This window comes from Orcinus orca, chromosome 1 (genome assembly GCF_937001465.1).
Source record: "Orcinus orca chromosome 1, mOrcOrc1.1, whole genome shotgun sequence".
NCBI classification, from domain to species: domain Eukaryota; kingdom Metazoa; phylum Chordata; class Mammalia; order Artiodactyla; family Delphinidae; genus Orcinus; species Orcinus orca.
In genome coordinates, this window is record NC_064559.1 from 28169349 (window position 1) to 28196162 (window position 26814).

The 26814-nt window shown below is 38.5% G+C and overlaps 1 protein-coding gene across 7 annotated transcripts in view; it reads right to left on the reverse strand.

Moving 5' to 3' along the window:
* Nucleotides 1–26814, reverse strand: part of DENND1B (DENN domain containing 1B) — a 259477-nt gene that overhangs the window by 58536 nt on the left and 174127 nt on the right. For all 7 annotated transcript variants that reach the window (XM_033416652.2, XM_049708637.1, XM_033416648.2 and 4 more), the window contains one exon: nucleotides 19539–19640. In XM_033416652.2, coding sequence (XP_033272543.1) covers nucleotides 19539–19640 — 102 coding nt within the window. The remainder of the gene's footprint in view (nucleotides 1–19538; nucleotides 19641–26814) is intronic.

The following is a 26814-nucleotide window of genomic DNA, read 5'->3' on the forward strand; positions in this document are numbered from 1 at the left end:
AATGATCAAGGGATCGATCCAGGAAGAAGATATAACAATTGTAAATATTTATGCACCCAACATAGGAGGACCTCAATGCATAAGGCAAATGCTAACAGCCATAAAAGGGGAAATCGACAGTAATGCAATCATAGTAGGGCACTTTAACACCCCACTTTCACCAATGGACAGATCATTCAAAATGAAAATAAATTCGGAAACACAAGCTTTAAATAACACATTAGGCAAGATGGACTTAATTGATATTTATAGGACACTCCATCCAAAAACAACAGAATAAACTTTCTTCTCAAGTGCTCATGGAACATTCTCCAGGATAGATCATATCTTGGGTCACAAATCAAGCCTTGGTAAATTTAAGAAAATTGAAATTGTATCAAGCATCTTTTCCGACTACAACGCTATGAGACTAGACATCAATTACAGGAAAAAAACTGTAAAAAACACAAACACATGGAGGCTAAACTATGTGCTACTAAATAACCAAGAGATCACTGAAGAAATCAAGAGGAAATCAAAAAATACCTAGAAACAAATGACAATGAAAACACAATGACCCAAAACCTATGGGATGCAGCAAAAGCAGTCCTAAGAGGGAAGTTCATATCAATACAATCCTACCTCAAGAAATAAGAAAAAGCTCAATAAACAACCTAACCTTACATCTAAAACAATTAGAGAAAGAACAAAAAAACCCCCAAGTTAGCAGAAGAAAAGAAATCATAAAGATCCGATTAGAAATAAATGAAAAAGAAATGAAGGAAACGATAGCAAAGATCAATAAAACTAAAAGCTGGTTCTTTGAGAAGATAAAAAAAATTGATAAACCATTGGTAAGACTCATCAAGAAAAAAGGGAGAAGACTCAAATCAACAGAATCAGAAATGAAAAAGGAGAAGTAACAACTGACACTGCAGAAATACAAAGAAGGATCATGAGAGATTACTACAAGCAATTATATGCCAATAAAATGGACAACCTGGAAGAAATGGACAAATTCTTAGAATAGCACAACCTTCCGAGACTGAAACAGGAAAAAATAGAAAATATAAACAGACCAATCACAAGCACTGAAATTGAAACTGTGATTAAAAATCTTCCAACAAACAAAAGCCCAGGACCAGATGGCTTCACTGGCGAATTCCATCAAACATTTAGAGAAGAGCTAAGACCTATCCTTCTCAAACTCTTCCAAAATATAGCAGAGGGAGGGACACTCCCAAACTCATTCTACGAGGCCACCATCACCCTGATACCACAACCAGACAAAGATGTCACAAAAAAGGAAAACTACAGGCCAACATCACTATGAACAGACACAAAAATCCTCAACAAAATACTAGCAAACAGAATCCAACAGCACATTAAAAGGATCGTACACCATGATCAAGTGGGATTTATCCCAGGAATGCAAGGATTCTTCAGTATATGCAAATCAATCAATGTGATACACAATGTTAACAAAATGAAGGATAAAAACCACATGATCATCTCAAAAGATTCAGAAAAAGCTTTCATCAAAATTGAACACCCATTATGATAAAAATTCTCCAGAAAGTAGGCATAGAGAGAACTTACCTCAACATAAAGGCCATATATGACAAACCCAGAGCCAACATCGTTCCTAATGGTGAAAAACTGAAACCATTTCCTCTAAGATCAGGAAATAGACAAGGTTGCCCACTCTCACCAGTATTATTCAACATAGTTTTGGAATTTTTACCCACAGCAATTAGAGAAGAAAAAGAAATAAAAGGAATCCAAATCGGAAAAGAAGAAGTAAAGCTGTCACTGTTTGAAGATGACATTATAATATACACAGAGAATCCTAAAGATGCTACCAGAAAACTACACTACAGCTAATCAATGAATTTGGTAAAGTAGCAGGATACAAAATTAATGCACAGAAATCTTCGTATTGCTATACACTAAAGATGAAAAATTCTAAAGAGAAATTAAGGAAATACTCCCATTTACCATTGCCACAAAAAGAATAAAATACCTAGGTATAAACCTTCCTAAGAAGACAAAAGACTTGTGTGCAGAAAATTATAAGACACTGATGAAAAAAATTAAAGACGATACAGACAGTTGGAGACAGTTGTCCTTGGACTGGAAGAATCAACATTGTGAATGTAACTATATTATCCATAGCAATCTACAGATTCAATGCAATCCCTATCAAACTACCAATGGCATTTGTCACAGAACTAGAACAAAAAATTTCACAATTTGTATGAAAACACAAAAGATCCCGAATAGCCAGAGCAATCTTGAGAAAGAACAACGTAGCTGGAGGAATCAGGCTCCCTGACTTCAGACTATACTACAAAGCTACAGTAATCAAGACAGTATGGTACTGGCACAAAAACAGAAATATAGATCAATCGAACAGGAAAGAAAACCCAGAGATAAACCCACACACCTATGGTAACCTTATCTTTGATAAAGGAGGCAAGAATATATAATGGAGAAAAGACAGCCTCTTCAATAAGTGGTGCTGGGAAAACTGGACAGCTACATGTAAAAGAATGAAATTAGAACACTTCCTAACACCATACACAAAAATAAACTCAAAACAAATTAAAGACGTAAATGTAAGGCCAGACACTATAGAACTCTTAGAGGAAAACATAGGCAGAACACTCCATGACATAAATCACAGCAGGATCCTTGTTGACCCACCTCCTAGAGAAATGGAAATAAAAACAAAAATAAACAAATGGGACCTAATGAAACTTAAAAACTTTTGCAGAGCAAAGGAAACCATAAACAAGATGAAAAGACAACCCTCAGAATGGGAGAAAATATTTGCAAATGAAGCAACTGACAAAGGACTAATCTTTAAAATATACAAGCAGCTCATGCAGCTCAATATCAAAAATCAAACAACCCAATCCAAAAATGGGCAGAAGACATGAATAGACATTTCTCCAAATAAGATATACACATGGCCAAGAAACATATGAAAGGATACTCAACATCAGTAATCATTGGAGAAATGCAAATCAAAACTACAATGAGGTATCACCTCACACCAGTCAGAATGGCCATCATCAAAAAATCTACAAACAATAAACGCTGGAGAGGCTGTGGAGAGAAGGGAACCGTCTTGCACTGTTGGTGGGAATGTAAATTGATACAGCCACTATGGAGAACAGTATGGAGGTTCCTTAAAAAACTACAAATAGAACTACCACATGACTCAGCAATCCCACTACTGGGCATATACCCTGAGAAAACCATAATTCAAAAAGAGTCATGTAGGGCTTCCCTGGTGGCGCAGTAGTTGAGAGCCCGCCTGCCGATGCAGGGGACACGGGTTCGTGCCCCGGTCCGGGAAGATCCCACATGCCACGGAGCGGCTGGGCCCGAGAGCCGTGGCCGCTGAACTTGCGCGTCCGGAGCCTGTGCTCCGCAACAGGAGAGGCCACAACAGTGAGAGGCCCGCGTACCAGAAAAAAAAAAAGAGTTATGTACCACAATGTTCATTACAGCTCTGTTGACAAAAGCCAGGACATGGAAGCAACCTAAGTGTCCATCGACAGGTGAATGGATAAAGAAGATGTGGCACATATATACAATGGAATATTCCTCAGCCATAAAAAGAAACGAACTTGAGTTATTTGTAGTGAGGTGGATGGACCTCGAGTCTGTCATACAGAGTGAAGTAAGTCAGAAAGAGAAAGACAAATACTGTATGCTAACACATATATATGGCATCTAAAAAAAAAGTGGTTCTGATGAACCTATGGGCAGGACAGGAATAAAGTCGCAGACACAGAGAATGGACTTGAGGACACGGGGAGGGAGAAGGGATAGCTGGGACGAAGTGAGAGAGTGGCATTGACATACATACACTACCAAATGTAAAATAGCTAGCTAGTGGGAAGCAGCCGCATAGCACAGGGAGATCAGCTTGGGCTTTGTGACCCCCTAGAGGGGTTGGAAGGTAGGGTTGGAGGGAGACGCAAGAGGGAGGGGATATGGCGATATATGTGTACGTATAGCTGATTCACTTTGTTATACAGAAGAAACTAACACAACATTGTAAAGCAATTATACTTCAATAAAGATGTTAAAAACTAAAAAAAAAAGAAAAGAAAAAGGATCCGGTCCTGGCTTTTTTGTTAGAGTATGAGTTGTTCTCATAAAAATTAGAACTGAGGGCAGGAGCCGTAGATTATCCATTTTTACAGCCACGTTATGCTTGGCACGGAGAAGGTTCTGATAGAACAAATGAAAATGAATGTGGAGTTTGGAGTCTGAAAGCCCTCCCTCACACCCTGCCACTTATTAGCTTTATGATCTCAGGCAACTTGCCATCTCTGGGACTCTGTTTCCCCTTGTATAAAATGGGAATAATAATACATAAATACCTTATGGGGTTTTGTAAGAGTTAACTAAAATAACATGAAGTGCCTATATTGTAGACACAGAATAAATGTTAAATGATCAAGTTCACTTTCCCTACTGTCACCACCCTTTCCTTCTCTGTCAACCCCTGAGGTTCCTGAGCGGGGGATCACGGCCCCTCAGGTAGGCAGCTTTAACACCTGGCAGAACACCTAACACATAGCTGGAAATGAATGTTTACGAGGGACTGAATACACTGAAACAATACTAAAGGGTATACACTTTTCATGGTTTTAAAGTTAAAGAACTATAAGTTGTGGAATTATTCATTTCATCTCGAGATAAAAGATAGTAACTTCCAACCTTGGGCACCTTTGCTATATACAATAAATGGTTAATGTGAAAATAATATAGTTTAAAATGCTTGCAGAATTTGACTTGCACACACTTTCAGCACAGTATGATAAATCAAACTAAAGTGATCTAAGGTGATGGATTTTGAAAAAATAAGGTGAAGCAAAATGTTAAATTTAAAATAATACATTACTGACAAATGGAACAAACTAAGACAGCCTTTTAAAGGACTTAATTTGCCTTAAAAGATTAAGACTACAAGACTTTTTAAAAGGTTTTCATTTTTGTGTTTACTGGGAATAATCCATTCATTTTAGTTTGAGTGGAACAGTTCAAGTCTAAAAAGAGATAAATCCCCAAACTATTTACTGATGATGCGTTTTTGAGGATGAGTAACTACTCTGTGTTACTAAACTAGTGATTTGAGCTAAGAGAAATTCATCACTTGGTAAAATGCCCCATGTTATCACTGACTTTGCAAACAGTCCTGTCAGTGACTGACACTTATCAACATACATACTTAATGAAAATGTCTGTTCCTAAAAGATTAATTTTGTGTGCACACACATGCGCGCGCACACACACACACACACATTACATACACACACATACCAATGCAGACACCCAGGAATAACTGAGAAGTGGTATAAATGGAGAGGAATGCTGAACCTAACAGTTCTCTAAACTCTTTTTTGTATTTTTGAGTCAATAACGGCTTTTATTTTTTCCAAGTGAGATTGGTTCATGATCACACCACTCTAATAACTCTGGAGCATTCCATAGTAAGGGAAAACAATAGCTACAGTTGTATAGAAATAATTTTGAACTAAAACGTATTACCTGTTGGAAAAATCAATGTCTATATAATGCACTGTAACCTGTCGCTTGACTAGTACTTACCCACATCACTTAGTAAACATGTATCTAAGACATAAGTTAAAATTAGGTGCAAGTAGATTTTTAAAAGAATTTATGAGTATGCTTTAAGTTAATGCTTTTTACATAAATCTTAGTATTTTGCTTTTTATTCCAAAAGTAAAAATTAAAACCTGGAACTAAACATGCTAAATAATCACACAACATAACTGGAAATCTCAAAAACATTCATAGACATAATTCCATAGTATAGATTCCATAATTTACTTATAAACTATAAATAGACAAAATTTATTTAATAAGAATAAATTTAGTTCTCAAGATCAATAACATCATCCCCTCTAAGTCATTAACAGTTGCAAGATTCTGGATTTTGCTAATCCTTACAATGTGCTCTTAAAGTGGTGTAACAGGTTACAAGATAAATGTAATTAAGCAGTGAAACTGCTTCCTGCTGACTCTTTTTTTTTTGATATTGACATCACTAAGGTTTTCCAAAGAGTTTTTATCTTCAAACAACCATCTTAATAGGAAACTGAGTCAATCTAAAGAAATTATCTGTTGTTGTAAATGCCCTTCAGTAAGCACTACTGTTAAATGGAAATGAACATCTCCACTTCAGCTTTTAACATGTAATTAAATATAAAATGAATGTTTTACAAATGTAATAAAACATAAAGAACAGACTTGATGGCAAGCATCTTTATAAAAAATATAAAAAGTATGTTCTGATCAGATTCACAAGTTAAACGTGAATAGATGGCCAGTAGGCCAGAGGGAATGTATCTTTCCTCTGAGAGACAAAGTGTATGTTTTTCATAGTTCTTTGATTCTTCACCATTCAGCGAGTTTCTGGCATTTAGTCCAAAAATCCAAAACAAGTTATGCTATTAATCCGTGTTCCAATGACTTCAGTGGTCTAGGAATATGTCCTATAAATATTTAATTGCAATTGATCCATCAAAACTCTGAGGACAACAATAATTAAATTTCAAGATTCTTATATCATTTTAGAAGAAATATTTGACTTTTTAATTAAGAGCTCATAAAAAGATTGTTCTGGGGAGAGGGGGCCAGGGGAGCACTTCTCTACCAAGCTGGGGAGGGGGGAGGGGGAGCACTGTTTTTAGTGCCAACATGTCAGTCTTGTCCCTGAAGAAAAGCAGCAGGTGCACTGGAGCCACACAACACGCAAATCCACACGCCCACACCCCTTCTCCACCTGGGAGAAATGACCAAGTCTCAAAAAGTTACCTCATATTAGAAACCCTTCTTGGGCACAAAGATAACTATTAAAGTCTTGAGAGCTAGAAAAAAGACATTTTTTAACGAATTAGAAATCTTTAGAAATGTAAAGGAAAATTTAAATACTGCAAAAAAATTACTTTTAAAATATATTAATTTCTTATGGATCTTTAAATTTTCCTTTCTATATAATGCTTTGGGCTTGGGCTAAAAAAAAAAAGTAGTCTAATTTAAATATTTCTTCTTAAACAGGCTCAGTACACCTTGACAGGTTAGTGAAAACTACACTGAAGTGCTACAATAAATTAGTCAACAGATACTTACAGACATCTGCTAAATGCTAAGCATTCAGTTAGTAGCTATATATAAACACAAACTGCTATTACAAGTGGGGAAAAGCTAGGTCAGCTTAAAGCTAAACCAAGAGAATTAAGTATGTGAAGGAACAGAAATAGTTATTTTTATTCCATTTCAAGAATTAGGTAATCATATGACTGTAGTATACTAAATTAGACCACCATGGTATAAGGAACAGAAAAACACTTTGAAGGGTATTGTAAAAAGCCCACTCAGTGCAATTTATCATCAGAACTAATAACTTAGTGGGACAACAACAGCCCTTCCAGGATATATCAACAGACACAAAATAATCTGCAACAGAATTAAGTCTTTTGAGCTTCATGACCACCAGACAAAAAAAAATTCATTAATCTGTTCATTCAATAAACATTTAATTGAATGTTTACTATATGCCAGGCACTTTTCTAGATGCCTAAAAAAACAGAAATGAATGAAACAGACAAAAATTCAAGCCTTCATAATATTTAAACATCTAGCGTTTGGGGACGGGGGGACAGAACAGATAGCATGAAATAAGAAGTGTAATAAATTATGTAATGTGTTAGAAGGGAATGAGTGTTGGAAAATAAAACAGACCTGAACAAGGGAGCTCGGGGAGTGTGGGGCAAGGAGCTTTCAGCTGTCAACAGTGTGGTCCAGGGCAGGCATCACCATGAGGACGACACCTGAGCCAAGGCTGGAGGGCAATGAGGCAGTAAGCCCTTGGTCCGGGGGAGAAGAGGACCCGGGAGAGGGGAACCACGGGCATCAACAAGGCACAGCAGGTGTGGATGCACCCAGCAGGCCTGTCCCGAGGTCCAGGGGTTGAGGGAAAAATCAAGCAGCAGTGATGCCTGTTCTCACCTTAATTCACAATCTGCAGTCTCAACGGTGCTCTGAACGATGCTGAACCACCTCCTTTTTTCTCCAGCCCGCTCACTCTCCATCTACTTCAGGTCTTCTCTCCCCTTAAAGGTCCAACCACCTCCCCTTCCTCTCTCAGCCCATGACCTTGCCTCCTAATCTCACTGGAAAAAAAAAAAAAAAACAAGAAACCTAAAGCAACGGAAAGAGAAATTCTGCCACAGCTCCTGGCTCACGGCCCCACTCCTTCCTGCTGTCACGGGGTGTCTGCTCCGCAGGGACCAGCTCCTCTAATGCTTCCTCCTCCTATCTCCTGAGTAGACCCATCTCTGCCAGGTCTGCCCTACAGCCCACGAACACGTGCCTTCTCCTCCTGACCCCATGTCTTCTCTGGCCTTGTCCACTTTGATGCTCCTCTTTAGGGTAAAACTCAGAAGTGCAGCCAGTACTGTTGTCTCCAGGCCCTCCCCGCCTGCACCCCAATCACAAGGTCTCCCTCACCTCTCCGGTAAAGCTGCTCCTGCTGGGGTCATCCTATCTCCATGTTACTAAATCCAGTGCTCAAGTCCAAGTTCTTCCTTTAATCAACCTGTCACAAGCATCTGACACAGTTGGTCCCTCCACTATGGTGTCCTTTCTCTACTTGGTCCCAAAGGTACTCACTAGCCTGAGTTCTCTCCTACCTCCAGGGTTACTACTCACTCCTTCTCGGCGTCCTTGGTCATTGCCCTCTGCTATTTCCTGGTCCCTGGACCTCTGGTCATTCCTATTTATACTCACTCCTTTGGTCGTCTCACTTGGTCTCCAGTCTAATGACTTGAGCTACTATCTACACGCTGATGACTCCCAAATGTATATCTCAGGTCTAATTTTTGCCTCCGCCTCATCTATCCACTTGCCTAATAAATATCTTACTTGGATGTCTAGAAGACACCTCAGACTTAACATGTCCAAAACTGAACTCTTATTCTGCCCACCAAAATTTCTCCTGCCCACAATCTTGCCCATTTCGATAAAATGCGAATACATCCTGCCAGTTTCTTGGATGAGAAATCATGGAATCATCCCTGACTCCTTTCTCTCACACTGCACGTTAAATCTTTCAGAACATCCACTGACTATATTCAGAACAGATCCACAGTCTGACCAGTTCTCTCATCTTCCACAGACCAGTTCCAAACTGCCCTCTCCTCTCACACAGATTACAGCACAGCGTCTAAATCTTCCTTCTGCTTCCCCCTGTGACCACCCTACAGGATGGTGCCCAAATGCCACATTCTCCATGAAATCTACACCGACTATGCTACTTTAAGTTGCAATCTCACCCCAACCCCTGGTGGTCCCCCTTCTTGTTCTATTTACTTTTCCACAGTCCTTATCATCTCTGAACATTCTACATAATTTAGTTAACTTATTGTTGGTCTCCCTCCCACTAGAAACACAGAATTCACAACGTCAGAAATTCTTTTCTGCTTTGTTCTCCAAACTATCCCAGCACCCAGAACACTTTCTAGTAGACAGTAGACACTCAAATTATACTGTTGAATGAGAGAATGAATAAAGAATACTTAGATGAGTATTTCTAAAATTTTAGTGTGCCTATTTTTATGGTATTTCATTAATAATGTAAATTTCTGGGTTTTAATCCAAGCCTCCTAAATCCAAAATTTTTGAAGGTGAGACTCAAGAAGATGCATCTTTAATAGACTTTCTAGCTAAATCTGCAGGTGGTTTGAGCCCACATTTAGACAAACGCTGTTTAGGATACTACTTGAAACTCGTTAACAAAGGATGCTGAAAAAATGTATCCCTTGTCCTAATAAGCTCTCTCTTCTGTGTATTCCTTTTGCTACCAATAGGAGTCCATGTCTTCCCTATGTCACATGGTATTTTTATTCTTTTTTCATCGTATAAAATATGTGCTGGATACAATTACCATCTCCCATCCATTCATATGTCAAGTATTTCCTAATACTCCCGAACTGTTGAATTTTTAGTACTAGAATGCATGTGTTGATCTTAGCTATAGATGACATACCATAAATAACTATCGTGCTTCTTTCAAAAAAGATCAATAGGAAAATGTAGAAATGTAATAAGAATTTATTACTTATGTTAAAAGCTTTCTAAAATCTCCAGCTAACATAAAAGGAAAATATTTGGCTTCTGACCCACTCCTTTTATCCAATATCTTACGAAGTCAGAGAAAGTGGGTCGTAGCACAAAATACAGAGAGTGCTGAGGATCCCGCAGAATTTTCACTTTTACACACTATACCATTAAGTGACTCCGGGTTTGAAATTACAGACACCACTCAGTTGAAACACCTGACTCCTACAATGTTTGGATTTTCCCAAATGAAATAGATGAAGAGCTTATAAAATATCCATTATATTCAATTTTATGAGCTCATCATCTACCAAAATCATAAAGACATTTTCCTGCCTATTTCTTATAACAGGAATAGCAGTTTTTTTTGATTTCTTTATTTAACAATATTAAGTGTCTACTATATACTAGATATTAGGATACAAACACTTTAAAAATGATCCTTGTCCTTACAGAGCCTACAACTCAAGAAGGAGCCAAACAAACCAACAAATATCATATGGTACAAATCCAAGACGCTAAAAGGCAAGGAATTTATAAACGACTGAGAGATCAAGAACCTGCAAAAGGGACATCTGAACCAAGTCTTAAAGAATGACTGAGTTGAGTAACGTAAAATGGAGAGAGAGCGTTCAAGCCAGAGAAGACAGGAAGGAGACAAGCATACATGCATTTATTCATTCCCTTATTCCTGAAGGGACGGTAAGTCTTAGTGGCTCTGTGGACGCAAGTCCTAACTCTACCACATACTAGCTGCTATGTACACTCTTAGCAAATTATTTAACCTCCCCATAATTTAGGTTTATAACCTGCAAAGTGGCAGTAATAAAGTAGGTCACTGTGAAGATTAAACTAGTCTAGATAAAGCACTCAAACAATACCCTGCATAAGTCATAATTCAACAAATGTTATTTTTATTTATTCATGATGACCATCATTCATTCTCCCACTATTTATTAAGTATCCATTACAATTCAAGTGAGAAGCATAAAGAGGGGAAACCATTTTCAGAGACCTAAGAGCAGACATCCAGAATGGCTGCAGTAAGGGTATTGAGAGAAGTATTAGAGAGAAAACTAGAGAGACAAATGTCAGAAGATGACGGAGTCTGTGTGCCAGGCTAGGGTGTGAACATCACCCTAGATATAATGAGAAATACGTAAGATATGCTTTTCAGAAAGAATACTCTCAAAGCAGACTGGAGGATGGCTTGAAATGGGGGCTAAATGAAAGAACACAAACCGGTTACCCAACGAGTCACTGACACTGAAACGGGGGAGAATAAAATAGGTAAATCTAATATTTAGAAAGCAGAATCAACAGAACATAGTAAACAACTAGAAACTGCGTGCAAGAAAGGTTCGTGGTGATGGTATGAGAAAAGATGACGCCTAATTTTCTGGTTTAGGCAACAGGGTAGAATTAGTTCCCAAAAGAAGGGGTGCAGGAGGGGCCAGTATGTTTGCGTATGTGCAGATGCACGTATGTATATGGGCGATGCACATGTTTGTATGGGAGTGTATGTATATGCATACACACATGTATACATTTGCATGGGTCTAGACTAAAGATACGTTTAGGACTTATCATAATAGGTAATTAATGCATGTATGGTCCTATATAAGGAAGCCCAGTGAGCTGGTATGAGCTAGAGACGTAGAGGTCTGAGGACAGAGACATTCAGGGTATAGACAGAGGCAAGCGTAATGATAAAGGGCCCAGGAGGAACTGCCTAGAGAAAGGGAAAAAGTTAGAATGTTGTATCACGGATAAAAAGAACAAGAGTATTCTAAGAAGTACTACTAGTCAATATGCCAATAAGTAAGTATTTAAGAACAGCAGAGTGAGGACTCTTTCCCTATTCACTACAGCTGTAAAAACAAAGGCTACCCTCGCAGGAGAAAGCACACGCCCACTCTTTTTAAAAACAATTTACAATAGCCAGGACATGGAAGCAACCTAAGTGTCCATCGACAGGTGAATGGATAAAGAAAATGTGGCACATATATACAATGGAATACTACTCAGCCTTTTATAAAAAGAAATGAAATTGAGTAATTTGTAGTGAGGTGGATGGACCTAGAGTCTTCCATACAGAGTGAAGTAAGTCAGAAAGAGAAAAACAAATACTGTATGCTAACACATGTATATGGAATCTAAAAAAAAAGCCATGAAGAACCTAGGGCTAGGACAGGAATAAAGACGCAGACGTACAGAATGGACTTGAGGACATGGGGACGGGGAAGGGTAAGCTAGGATGAAGTGAGAGAGTGGCATGGAGTTATATATATTACCAAATGTAAAATCGATAGCTAGTGGGAAGCAGCCGCATAGCACAGGGAGATCAGCTCGGTGCTTTGTGACCACCTAGAAGGGTGGGATAGGGAGGGTGGGAGGGAGATGCAAGAGGGAGGAGATATGGGGACATATGTATAACTGATTCACTTTGTTATAAAGCAGAAACTAACACACCACTGTAAAGCAATTATACTTCAATAAAGATGTTTAAAAAAAAAGAAAAATTACAAACCAAAAAAAAAAAAAAAGTGTTCTCTTCCAGTATGCAGAACGACAACATTATTGGATGGGAAAGTTTGAGAAAGACACATTTATATTATCTTATGATGAACACTAAAAGAGGTTTTGCCAAGTTGAATTTCCCTATCATTTTCCACTCCGATAAAGTTAGAATATGGACAAGCAGAATTATTTTGTGGAAAAAATGTATCTACTGTAATATATTTGAGCTCCAGATGTCCAACAGTGACCTAGGCTGCCAGCGAACAGAGAGTCTGTATTCATGGACATCCCACAGGTCCGTGGTCTGCATGAGGCTCTGGGATCTCCACACTAAGTTCAGCCACGGTCCTTGGCCATGGGGCGTGTATAGTAAAATGAGCAGAAACAACTCTAGTTCCCGTGGCCTTAATAACAAACAATACCCAAGAAAATAATTTCCTCTGCTGGGTTAGTGTAATAGGAAACAAAAGGAAGAGACCTAAAACTAACGGCTTAAATCTCTGTAAAGCTGCAAGCTAAAGAAGGTGCTGTCAGAGCCATGGGTTTAAGAAGTGGTTTCTGGGATTCCTTCCAAATCCATTATCTAAAGAGGAATTTATCCAAATGGAACTTCCTATCATCTGTCTAAGCCATGTTTATTCCATGGTATCATGGAATGTTAGAGCCGAAAGGTATCTCAGACTTAGTGACCTTTTAGTCTAATTCATGTTACAGATGCAGTAACCGAGGTCTAAAGAGGATAAGAAGTCAGCTGTCAGTGAAAACAAAGCCTATTACCGGCGAATCCAGAAATAGTAAAAAAAAAAAAAAAAAAAAAAGAATGTTTTTATACAACACTTAAGGAATTTAAATAACTTAAGTAATTAATAGCCTAATTAATAATGACAAAGCCAACTCCCAGAACATTTCCTTCCTACAGAAAAGATCATAATCCTTTCAGCTTATCCTTTCCTTGTCTTTCTTTATAATTTTATCACGTTTCCCTAAATAATACATTATTTAGTTTTCCTCACTGTTGAACATTATTACATAAAAGGACTCATCATATCAATTCTTCAGTGATTTGTTCCTTTAATTCATTCACATTTAGTTCTGCTGAAGCTCATTCATCTCCCTGTTGTGTAGCTGTTCTATTGTATGAATGTGACAATTTATTCATCTTAATACCGATGACTGTCTAAGATTACCAGCAGTACTTTGCTGTTATGAGTAATTTTAGTAGATGATTTTTGGTGCACAATTTAGAGTGAAATTGCTGGGTCAAAAGAAACTGAAGTTTAAGTCATAGCGCCAAAGTGTTTTATCAATAAGTTGTGCAAATTTTCACTCCCCTTAACAGCTGAAACTTGGTCCCGTGCTCCATGTGTTTGCCAAAATTTGAGATTTTCAGGTTTTTAAAACTGGGCCAGTCTGGTGAGTGTGAGGGGGTATTTCATTATGTTTTTTATTTGCTGTTCTCTGATTATAGATGAGGTGGAACATCTTGTATATCTTTATTAGCCATTCAGGTTTCTTCATTTGCATGTGCTTATCCAAATCTTCTGCACAATTATATATGTTTTTTACCGACATGCGGGAGTTTGTTTTTTTATATTCTAGTTTCTAAACTCCTGGGTGGTTCAAAAGTATTGCAAATATGGAGTCTTTTGATGGCCAAAAGTTCTTAATTTCATGAAGTCAAATTTATTAGGCCATTTCTTTATGTCCTAAGTAACTTGTCTTTATACTCAAAGTAATAATGTCAGTTTGGTGTCTTACTTTCTAAATCTTTATGTTTTTTGTGGCTAAATTATATATGTGAGGGGTTCCAATGGTAATAGATAGAACGTTTCTCAGAGGGAAACATTAGTGTTTTAAGTATGATGTTTATTGAAAAGATGTTTAATCATGCCTTTTTGCTTTTATCATGACGCTCATGAATATTATGAAAAATCTGTGCATCTGTTGAGATGATCTAATGATTTCACTCCTATAATGAGTTAACGTAGTGAATTACATTCATAGATTTCCTAATGTGTAACTACCATTTAATTTCTGGGATAAAGTCAACCTGCCCATGAAGCAGCATCCTTTTTACACCTTGTTAGAATTGGCTGAAAATACTTTGCTTAAATTTTTGCATCTGTGGGCATAAATGAAACTGGCTTATAATGTTTTCTTCTCATGCTGTCTTAGGTTTTAGAATCAAGGTTATCCTGGCCTTAAAAAAGAGACTGAAGAGTTATCTCCCTTTTGCCATAGTCAAAACAGGAATTTTTTGGAAATTGAAGTGGAACCATTTGATTCTGGAATGTGTGGGAGAACTGGCCTGTCTTACACAGTAAATATTGGTTAAATTTAATTAACATATTTACCATTTATTTTGCTCTTCCTTCCTTCTTGCATTTCAGACATTCCATCTTAGATCTGAGAAAACTTTCTCTCTGAATTACTTTCTTAAAGTACTTCCTTAAGAATTTCTTTCTCCTTTTGGTAGGGTAGTCAGGGTTCAACCAGAGAAGCAGAACCAGTAAAAGATTTAAGAGACAGATAGACAGATACATATACACATATGAGAGTTATTATAAGAAACTGGTTTACAGGATTATGAGGGCTGGCTAAGCAGGTAGGAAATTCATAGGATAGGCAGTCAGGAAGGACAGACCATGGGCATGTGGGACCACAGTCAGGGGCCGATGCTGCCACCCACAGGTGTACCTTCTCTCTTTCAGGAAAATCTCAGTCCTGTTTTACAAGCCTTCCAACTGCTTCCGACAGGCCCACCCAGCTCATGTAGGATTATCGTCCTTATTTAAAGCCAAATGATTAGGGGTTTAAATTACACATGTAAAAATACCTTCACAGCAATACTCAGATTAGCATTTGATTAAATAACTGGGGGCCGCAGCCTCACCAAGTGGACACATCATTAAAGCCAACACAGAGGGCAAACTCAGCTTTAGCAGGGAAATGTCTGCATGGCACTCTTGCAATTAAAACGTATTTTAGTTGGTGTAGGATTCTAGGCATTTTTTTCTCAACACACTGAAGATATGGCAGTGTCTTCTGGATTCCACTGCTGCTGGTGTGAAGTCATCTGTCAGTATTTGCTCTCTGAAAGTAATCTGCTTTTTCTCTTTTAAAAAAATTTCCTCTTTATTGAATGTTTTAGAGCTGAATCTGCTGTGTGGGTGTAGATTTCTTCTTATTTCCTCAGTTTGGAGATGTGGGACTTCCTGAATTTATAAAGTGTGCATGTAACTGGCTCTGTCCCTGTCCTTCCAACCAGCATCTCTCCTGCACTTCATGTCTGCTCCTTTCAGGACTGACTGTATGGATTTCAGACATTTCCACTCCACCCTTTATGTTTATTAACCTCTTACATGTTCTACTTCTTCATGGCTCTGTACTATGTTCTGGATAATTTCTTTTTCACATCTTCCAGTTCAGCAAATCTCTCTTTAGTTAGATCTGACTGGCTATTAATACATCAATTTCCTTTCATTTAAATTACATGCTTCCTTACCAGAAGTTTATTTGCTACATTCTTAAAATTGTCTTTACATTCTTCAAAGTTTTTATGCCTTGAACATTTTTAAAGCTCGTCTTTTATTTCTCTGAACATCTTAAGCACAGCTATTTTATATTCTACTTCTGTTACATCCAGTATTTGAAGTCTCTGCAGGTCAGTTTCTGTCTGCTGTTTCTGGTTCACGATTTGTTTCCCTGTATGTCTAATGACTTTTAAGAGTGGAATTTCTCTTTGGGATCTTAGCTGGGAGAATTCCTTGATGCCTGGATGAAGGGGGATTCCTCAAGGAGGATGCATATTTGCTTCTGCCTGAGGGCACTAACAGTCAGGATAACTTTACACTTGACTTGAGTTTGGTCAGACCAAATCAGAAATTATTAATTCAGGCTTCAGAGTCCTGTGCATGCTGGTGAGTGGCAACTTCTCAGCAGCGCTCTTTCCTCCCCTCCACTCATGCCAGAGCTTCAGAGGTACAATCCCCAGGAAGTGGCTGAAGGGAAGGAGCACCTTTATTTCTTGTTTACCTTTACAGTAAGTCTTCCCAGATTGATGCGAGTTGAATCTCCTATCACACTTCTCATCTTGGAGAGTAAGCACTGGGCTTTGTCTCCTGTGACCCTCACCACACGATGTTTTTTCAAATTCTGCATTTTAAATTGTTTCAGTACATAAGTGAGCTCCGAATCCTTCCCTGCCATATTATCAGAAATTACAGTTCACTTTAATGCCTACCTTAAGATTATATGCTTCTCTCCTGGGTTCATGTTCTCTCAATTTTGATGCATAAGAATTGTTGAATGAAGAGAGGACCTGGGTAGTTCTTGACCCATAATGGATCACAAACTCATGGTCAGGAATATTAATCATTTGTACCTAATAAATATTTTTATATTCTTTCAGAAAGATCAGTAGTGTCTTTGAGAATTCATCTATGCTAATAATTTTTATCAATCGATTCCTATTTTTTTTCCCTTTTCCCCCCAAGCTTTAGTGAAGCATAACTGGTATACAAAAAACTGCACATAATTAATGCAGACAATTTGCTGAGTTTGGGCAGATGTATATACCCCTGTTACCATCACCACAATCCAGGTAATAAACATGTCCATCACCTCCAAAAGTTTCCTTGTGTCCATTTATGTTCCTGTTTGTGTGTGATAAGAACATGAGCAGGAGATCCACATTCCTAACACATTCCAAAGCACACAACACTGTACTGTCGGCACCTTGGATGCTGGACCTGACTCACCTTTACAACTTTGTGATGCTGTCAACAGAATTTCAAGTCCTTTCAGGGATACCTTCAACTATCTCTTTCTTAAGGTTCATAAAATAGTATCAAGTTCAAGAACACAGTCAATTGGTATATGTAAAACTATCCAAGTTGTCCTATAATCGGTTCTACTTTGACCATTCCTCATATGTTACATTTAGCCTTTTTGACCAAGTTATACTTTTAAAACATCCTGCATAGATATGTATTTTGTTAATGTAACTGCTCTAAGGATGAGGCAGACCCTAAAATTTATGAGCTTCCACAAAGTTTCATGCACTGTCGAGCTGAGAGTGCACAGGTGTTAATTCACATAAACTGTATCACAACCTGTGGGGCAGGGTACGATACTTGTTATTTTATAGAGAAAGAAACAGATACTTATGAACAAAAAGCTACTGAGTGACAAAGCCAAGGTTTAACCCAACTCTACCTGACTCCTAAAATACATACGCTTTTTGTAGTTACGTAAAAAAAAAAAAAAAAAGACCATGTTATGAACGTTATCAAACGATAAGACTCCAGTTACAGAATCTCAAAAAGGGAAGTAATACGTCATTTTACCCAACCATTCAGTCCTTGACCTCCATATAATTTGAGCTTCATAACTCAGTTTTGACAATGGGAGGTACAACTATCTCCTCTTGACAGACAAAAACACAGCAAGGGCACTGATATTTAACTCAACAAGCATGTACTGGACGACTAGCCTGGGCCTGCACTGTGCCACACACTTCAGCATTTACAGACCATCACTCGATCCTGTTCCAATCCTGGGAAGTAATTCAGTCTATACCGGAGCCCTCTAGGGACAGAGAGCTCCAAAGGGAGCCCACTCCATCCTGGGAAATTCACAAGACATCTTTAACCTGGAAACCCACCAAACCTGGTTCTTTCTGTTCCAGAAAGCTGTGTACTGGACAAATCTAATCCTTTCTTTAAGGTAACCTTTCACATATTGGAAGACAGGTATATCCCCACAGAGCATTCTTCTAACTCAGATCATTATTTAGAACTTCCTCAGAATACAGATAAATGGTATTGGATTTTTTAACCATGCTGGTTTCTTTACTTATCTAATTTGAAGCTTATTTTGAGTTATTTGGTCTCTTTCCTCTTAACAGACAAAGGAATTTCTATTAACTTGTCTGCTTCTCAAGGGCATCACTGAGTTTTTTTTGTTTGTTTGCTTTTTGATTTTTTGCCGTACGCGGGCCGCTCACTGTTGTGGCCTCTCCCGTTGCAGAGCACAGGCTCTGGACATGCAGGCTCAGCGGCCATGGCTCACGGGCCCAGCCACTCCACGGCATGTGGGATCTTCCTGGACTGGGGCACGAACCCGTGTCCCCTGCATCGGCAGGCGGACTCTCAACCACTGCGCCACCAGGGAAGTCCCATCACTGAGTTTTTATTCATGTCTGCACCCTGGCCCCAAGCACAGTTTATGACACACTGTAGGTCTTCATTAAATGTTGAATTCACATAGCTAACTTTACACTTAAAATTGTCATGTGGAATAAGAAAAGTAAGTGTTAAGAACTTAATTTAAATTACATAAACAGAAATACGGCAAGCCTAAATTAAGAAACTTGCCATGATCACACAGTGGGATGAAAGAGACACTGCATCTAAACTTTCTGGAATCTGATGTCAAGCTGCTGCTTTTTGAAATGACAGTTTTATTTTCTGAGCCAGAAATCAAGACACACAGAAGGACTATAAATTTTTTCTGAAATTTTAATTTGTGATTATGTAAAGTTTTACAAAGCTTGAAAAGTTACATATTTATAAATCGTTTTTATAAACTGGATTGCATTGGGATGGTCCTATTAAAAAACTCAGTTTGTTTACCATACCCATCTAGCACACTACGATAAGCCCTTCTAAGATGCCTTACATAACCAGTCTTACTGCTTCTGCTGCTGCGCATGGATACTCTCCTCTGTGAGACCATCAGCTGAGCAACTTTCAGTGAGGAAGTTTTTAATAGCAAAGTTCAGACATAATTTTACAGTGACAAAAAAGTGTTATAAATTTCTGTTACATTTCTGTAAACTTGTTACAGAACAAAACGTGGAGGTCCACTCTTACCTGCTTAAAAAGCTGGAGGTTAACTGCGGTTTCTAAAAAATGTTTCATCAGACTTGAGCGGTGCTTGACGAAACTCTCCTCACAGAACGTGATGGGCTCACCCTGGATAGAAACAAAGAATTTCGGGGACGTCAACAGAAAGTCAGCACAAACCAGTCTATCTGAAGAGGCACCTGGGGGGGTCACACAGGAGTGTAAGACAGAACTTCAAGGTACTCAGGGTGTAGAGGGAGTGAGACCCTTACACATCATGGCTGGAGGTCAGGCTGGTAGAAATATTCCTCGAGCCGATAAGCTTCTGCCATAGCTTCCTAATCAAGCATCCCTTGGGCTCTAAAAAATGGTCACTTTCACTCCCTCACAGTAAGACTAAATCCCCTAAAAACAAAGATTTAATATCATTAGATTGATTATGAGTATTAAAAATTGCACACAGGGCTTCCCTGGTGGCACAGTGGTTGAGAATCCGACTGCCGATGCAGGGGACATGGGTTCGTGCCCCGGTCCGGGAAGATCCCACATGCCATGGAGCGGTTGGGCCCGTGAGCCATGGCCGCTGAGCCTGCGCGTCCGGAGCCTGTGCTCCGCAGCGGGAGAGGCCACAACAGTGAGAGGCCTGCGTGACGCAAAAAAAAAAAAAAAAAAATACACCATATTTGCCACTATCATAGAACTTACAATCTAATGGGGGAAAAACAACAAACAAGGAATCCTGTTAAAGGTAAAGACCTGTTGTCTTTGAATCCCTAATATCAGCAATATATCTAGTTACACTGGGAGCCCAATAAATGTTTTATAAGTGAATAAATGAAATAGCAAGTAAGCTAAAGCCTTGCTCCGTATGACATATTGTCTTTTCCAAAGCAAATATAAATTTTAAAAATAAACAAAATCATTGCCTCTAACGGCAGTTCCAACTATATCATTGCTATAACAAAGAAATCAGGACTATTGATAATCTTAATTTTTATTTGATGGACTTTTCATCCCCAAACATGTGAGAGAGATTTTATTACAGTCTGTAATATGTCTAAAAGTTGTCATTAACATTGCAGAATAGTCTTCAACTCAAATATAGAGTTCTAGCTCCAGTTGAAAAGCTTAGACTTCTGATGTTACAAGCAAGCATTTCTTCTGATTGGAGGGTGCAGAGAGCGGGGGTGAAAGTCTCCAGGGAGAAGGGGTGGGAGCAAAGTCTACCGACTCTTCCTCAAGAGTTGGGCGTAACTAGTCATCAGCCAATGTGAACTGCCTGGAAGAACTCTGTCCTCACTAATCTTGTAGCAATTGCCTGCAATCTGTCAGGAGAAGGGGCAGAGAAAGCTCAGACGTGCTGCCTGCCCCCCTCCTTGATAACAACCATCACGGTAAAAGCTTCCAACTGAACCTTTAATTGATCAACAGTTTGTTCGCTAAGGATCTCAATGATTACGAAGAAGACAAAGCCCTGACACATCTTAGAATTTTCTCACAGGGGAAAGAAAAATAAGGCTTGTTTAACAATGCTGTAAAGTTTTATGTATTAATACACAAGAGTCTCAATTGCTGTCATCCTTGGGGTGTATCCTGTGGAACAGATTCTTTTCAATCCAAGTCAAATTGGATGGCGTGGTAAGAAGGAACTCTGCTTAGGATCTTCTGGTTTATTTATGACCTGATGAAAAATCAGGATTAGGACTGAGTAGTTTCTCAAAAACTGTCTTGTTCCAAGTAAGGTGACTACATACCCAGTGTTGCGTGCTAAATTCCCAGTTTAGGCCTGCAGTATGGAAGGTTTAACCTGGGGGCATCTGTGGCTTCACAGAGGAAATTTGAGCTGGTTTTGAAAACGAATGGAAGCTTTATGAAACACAGACAGAAAAGACAGTCTTGAGAGAGGACAGACGTGGACAAAACGTGGGTAGTGTGTTTGGGGTGGGTGTGAATTAGAGAAAGCACCAAAGTGGGATAATAAGAGGTTGGCTGAGGCCTAGTGGCTACTGGACATGGGTTACAGAGAGTACCAGAGGGAAAGGGTAGGTTGAGCCATCCTGGAAAAGGCCTGAGCCACATTCTAAGACACTGGCTATGTCCTTGAAGGCCTCAAGCAGCTCAAAGAAGCATGTGTACGTGTTTTGGAATGGAGAGCGCATAGGCAAGAGGAAATAATGGTACAAAATAAATCAGGCAAGAAAAGACAAACTAGGCAGCAGACAGGAAGAAACAGCACCGACTCTTATTACCTAACATTTACGGGGCACCGATGACTACACTAACAGTAATAACAGCAGCTAATGACTGCATAATACTTATTATGTGCCAGGCACTGTGGTAGGGCACTTTACACATATTAACTCACATGAACCTCAAGCTTATTATCATCATATTCTACACAGGATTAAACTAAAACAAAGTTTAAGTCACTTGCTCAAGACTGCACAGCACTGTAATTGTTAGAGGCAGGATTCACTCTATGCTCTCAACCTCCAAATGATCCCATTTCTGGGTATCCAAGACTATATGAAATGTTTTATTTATTCCACGTCATGTAATCTGTAAAAGTACAATAAACTGTGGTAATTATTACATTTTACAGATGAGGAAGCTGAGGCTTAGAAAGTTTAAGTAGATTAACCCAGGTTGTGAGAGTTTGAAGTTGATGTGGTTAATTACGCTACTAAACATTTCATGGCAAAATCAACAGGACTTGTTTATCAACTGACACACAGCAGTGGTTCTCAAAGAGTGGTCCAGGGACTCTGACCTTTTCATAGGGTCTGCAACACTAAAACTATTTTCATAATAGTGCTAAGATGTTATTTGCCCTTTCACTTTCATTTTCTCACGACATCCGACTGAGTTTTCCAGAGGCTTCATAATTTGCAATACTGCAACAGAATGAAAGCAGAATCAAACGTGAGAATCCAGCCAGCTTCTTTTAAGCTGGGTAGTAAAGAGATTTGGAAAAATGTAAAACAGTGCCATTCTTCTGACCAAATTTTTTGTTTAGAAATAGACTTATTTTTCATGAAAACATGTTTTATGTTAAGCTTAGTAGGTTTGTGTTTTTACCTTTCCATTTTTAAAAATTATTTTTTCTCCTTCCTTTTTTATTGGTTTGTATTGTTTTGAAATAAATTATCAATAATAACTTCAGTTTTCATTTCTAATATGGTAAAGAGTGATAGATAGACCCGACATAAACAAAAGTTCTTTGATGTCCTTGATAATTTTTAAGAGTATAAAGACATCCAGAGGGCTTCCCTGGTGGCGCAGTGGTTGAGAGTCTGCCTGCCGATGCAGGGGACACGGGTTCGTGCCCCAGTCCGGGAAGATCCCACATGCCGTGGAGCAGCTGGGCCCGTGAGCCATGGCCGCTGAGCCTGCGTGTCCAGAGCCTGTGTTCCGCAATGGGAGGGGCCACAGCAGTGAGAGGCCCGTGTACCGCAAAAACAAAAAAACAAAAAAAATAAAAAAGACTAGGAATACAGAACAAAAACCAGGTTTAATAAGAATCTGGTAAAATCAACTGTGGCTTGTGTCTCGGCTTGGGCTCTAAGCCAAGCCTGAGACGGGGATTCTTGTTCACGTGATTTGCTGGCGGAGAATTCTCAGGAAATAGGTACTAAGGGGACCAGGATACGGCAGGGAAAAAGGACAGGCAAGAATGTTGGTTTCATCTGGAGATCAGCTTCAGACTGAACCCACGGAAAAGTACTAATCGTGTGGCAGAGTCCATCCAGCCTTGAGGCAAGGCCAGTTTCCTACTTCCTGTGTGGGTCAGTCACTGAACCTGGGCCTCTCGGTGGGAGGGGCGGAGGTGAAGGTGAGATGCCTGGAAGGCCCTGCCCATTTAGCTAAGGGCAATTTTCCTCTGAAAGTAACACCAGCCGGGACAGCCTGGGGAGGGCCTCTAGGACAGTGAAGGCCGCCTGAAGGTACAGTAACACAAGCTAGAAAGTCAAGCTTGGAACATGTGCTGTTTAACCTATATTTAGGAAATAGCTGCACAGAGCTAGGTATTCAAGTTAAGCGGATCACCCTACTGAGGGACAAAGATTGATGCAACTGAGAAATACTCATCTATAATCTAATTAATTTCTTAAAATTCTACAGCTCATTGACAGAAAAGTAAGTAAATAAATATATAGTTCAGTGGAGACACAGAATAATCAGGTAGAAATATTAAAAGGTGGAAAAGAAAAAAATCTTCACGGGAAAATTCTGACATGACGGTAAAGCAACTGACTCTTTTGCTCATGGAGCAGTCATGAGGCAACAGAAAGGAATCAAAACCAAAATTGCTGCAACTGGAATGTCAAACAAAGGAGCGTGGAAGGATGTAAGAAAAATATGATGCATCGTAGAGTAGGAATGAAGTTCTTATTACAGAGAAGAGAACCAGACTTTCCAGAAAGGAACCACCAGCACACTGCTCACCATCACATTTAAGTATGTCAGTCAACAAACACATTCTAAGGATCAATCAACAACACACCAGCACTCTACGATGAGGACCCATTGACAATAGTAAAAACACCAAAGCTCACACTGATTTACCTTTTAAAACATAAAAAGCAGAGCAGAGTCATGATTATCCACAGAACAATGTCACTCTCAGTCACTTGTATAATGACTAATGATTGGGAAGAAAAAGGGTGCCACCCCTGCAGGGTGCCAGGAAGTGCAAGTCACTCCTACCTGACGGCATTTAAGTTACTCAGAACTGCCCTCCACTGGCATCAATCTGGCCCATACGGACCACGGGATTTACCTCTAGAAGTAAATTCTCCATCCTCCGGATATCCAGAGACATTTGTATCTTTCTTTTAGCACTCATTTTCTGCACTGTATTAAATGTACATCTTTGCATTCCCTGTAGCACCCAACACAGTACCTTGTGTCTGTGTTCAATAAATACCCACTAGTTACTATCTGAATTATTTTTATAAGATAATTAAGGCACAGGTAAGATATGGATGAAATGGAGCTGTTTTTCCTACCCTATTACTATGTTCAGCTTCAGAGAAGTTATTGAATTAATATAACACTTTAGTTTATTTTTAAGAATAGATGTGTTTAAAGTTCTAGACTATTCTCCAGGGTGGGAAACTTTGCAAGAGCAAGAAAATACTTAAAAACATAGACTAGATCTTTATGCTTTAAGAATGTGTATGACTTAGCAAAAGTTCATATTGATAAAAAAAAAAAGGAAGGTGTCAGGAAGAATGCTACTGTACAAAAATGTGAAGTAAAATCCAAAGCATCAACATAGTACTTATTCAGTCCCTTAGCACACTTGGACGTAATATGTAATGTCACTGTTTCATAAGGAGTATAAACAAACTAAGCAAAAATGTCTGCATAATGACGGTATATTTACATTTTTAAATTCTCTGAAATATTTGGCTACCAGTTGTCTCATGGGAATATTAAAATATAGTTAGGTTCTCATAGAAAACAGTAATAAAGATTTTTCAGGCTATGTAGCATCTGTCTTCCAAGTGTCCCAATGCTATTATTATGGCGTTATCTACTCTCAGTTTAGTGACCATGAAAACAATGCTGCTTTAATTGCTGAGAATCGTTCGTGAAAAGTCGCATGTTCACATCATAAACTTTAGTCATTAATAAAAATCTTCTCTTATGTACATATTATTACAGGAGTGTATCCTAAGTTATTAGATCTGTCTTGAAAAAACATAGCTCTCAATGTTCCACTGGCCTGTGATTCAGCAAGTTAAGATGGGAAAAGAAATTGATTTTGTTTTTAGGGACAGCTGCTTCTAGCACTTTGGATAAACAAGAGCACTTTAAAAGATCAATAGATTTATGTATTAATTTTATACATACTATGATAAAATACATTTCTCTTCCCCACAATTTAAGGACAAACATCCTCTATTCTCATGACACATATTACCAGTGATATACATATGGAACCCTTACTAGCCAAGTCCCCAGTTCTCCCTGCCCCATACTAGTTGGGCAATATTTTTACATTTTTGCTAAAAAATTAAGCAAAATTCCCTCTCTACTAGTTTAAAAAAAAAAAAAAAAGAGCGGAAAGAGAGTGCAATCATATTCCATCTGAAAGCCAAATACCAAATACTTCTTTTGTAGAAACCATCTTGAGGTCAAAAGGTACTCAAGGTTGGGTAATAAGATGAGTGGGTACCTCACATGCTTTGGGAACCACACCACTGCGACGGGTGAGTACATAAACTGTCCAACTCGGATTTTGAAGTCTCTAACAAGTTAGCAGTTACAAATTTGTTAAATGGAAGCTTTAAGGCAAAGATTTAGTGATTGGCCACCTAAATTATGGATGTCAATCCTGTACTTAAATTGCTTGAACTTAATCACAAAATATAACTCGCTGATAATGTTTTAAAGGAACATAATCCAAAAAATGTCTGAAGGACAGCTCTTGCTACTAGTCAAACAGGAGCCCAGATTACTAGCTAATCTTTATTTTAAAAGGAATTTCCTTTTTATCCATTAGCAAGGCTCACGGTAGCCCAGAAAAGCTTGGGTGTTTGAAACTAATGATATCATCCTAAATATTCAAAGGAACAGACTTCAGCATTATCTCCATGCTCTTAGGGTAATGAAGTATATGCTTTTGAATATACTAAGCAATATTTTAACTCAGGCAAACATTTCTTTAGCATTAGCTGTTGGTCAAAAATTTGACTTTTATTTTTTAATAGCTTGTGATACAAATGATACAGAGGTACAAATGATGACCCTTTATTGGTTATTTAGTGCAATCATTTAAAAGTATTCTCATGTTTACGGCAAGGTTTTTCTTTTGGGGGGATCAGCAGAGGGCACTTTATTTTAGTTACGTTAAGGGAATTTTCCTTACCAAATTTACTACTTCTAAAAAGTCATTTTTAATGATCACAGCTTAATGTACAGAGCATGAACTATATATACCAGGCACTGCTCCAGTAATTTACATATATGAACTCATTTTATCCTCGGAACAACCCAAGAAGTATTACTGTTTTTTTTCTTTTTTAAACACATGAGGAAACTAAAGCACTAAGAGGTTATTTGCCCAAAGTCATACAGCTAGTTAGCCACAGAACGAGGATTCAAGCTCTGTTTAGACTCTGTGCCCTTAGCACTTTTCTTCCATTTATTTAGCACATTAGCTTGATCTCCTGTTTTGGAATTCTTAAAAAGTAGCTAACTTGCTGCTGGCTAAAATCCAAAACCAACAAAACACCCATTATTTTATTGAAATCACTTTCCCAAAATTTAAGGAGTTTTATAATTTTCTCTGTAA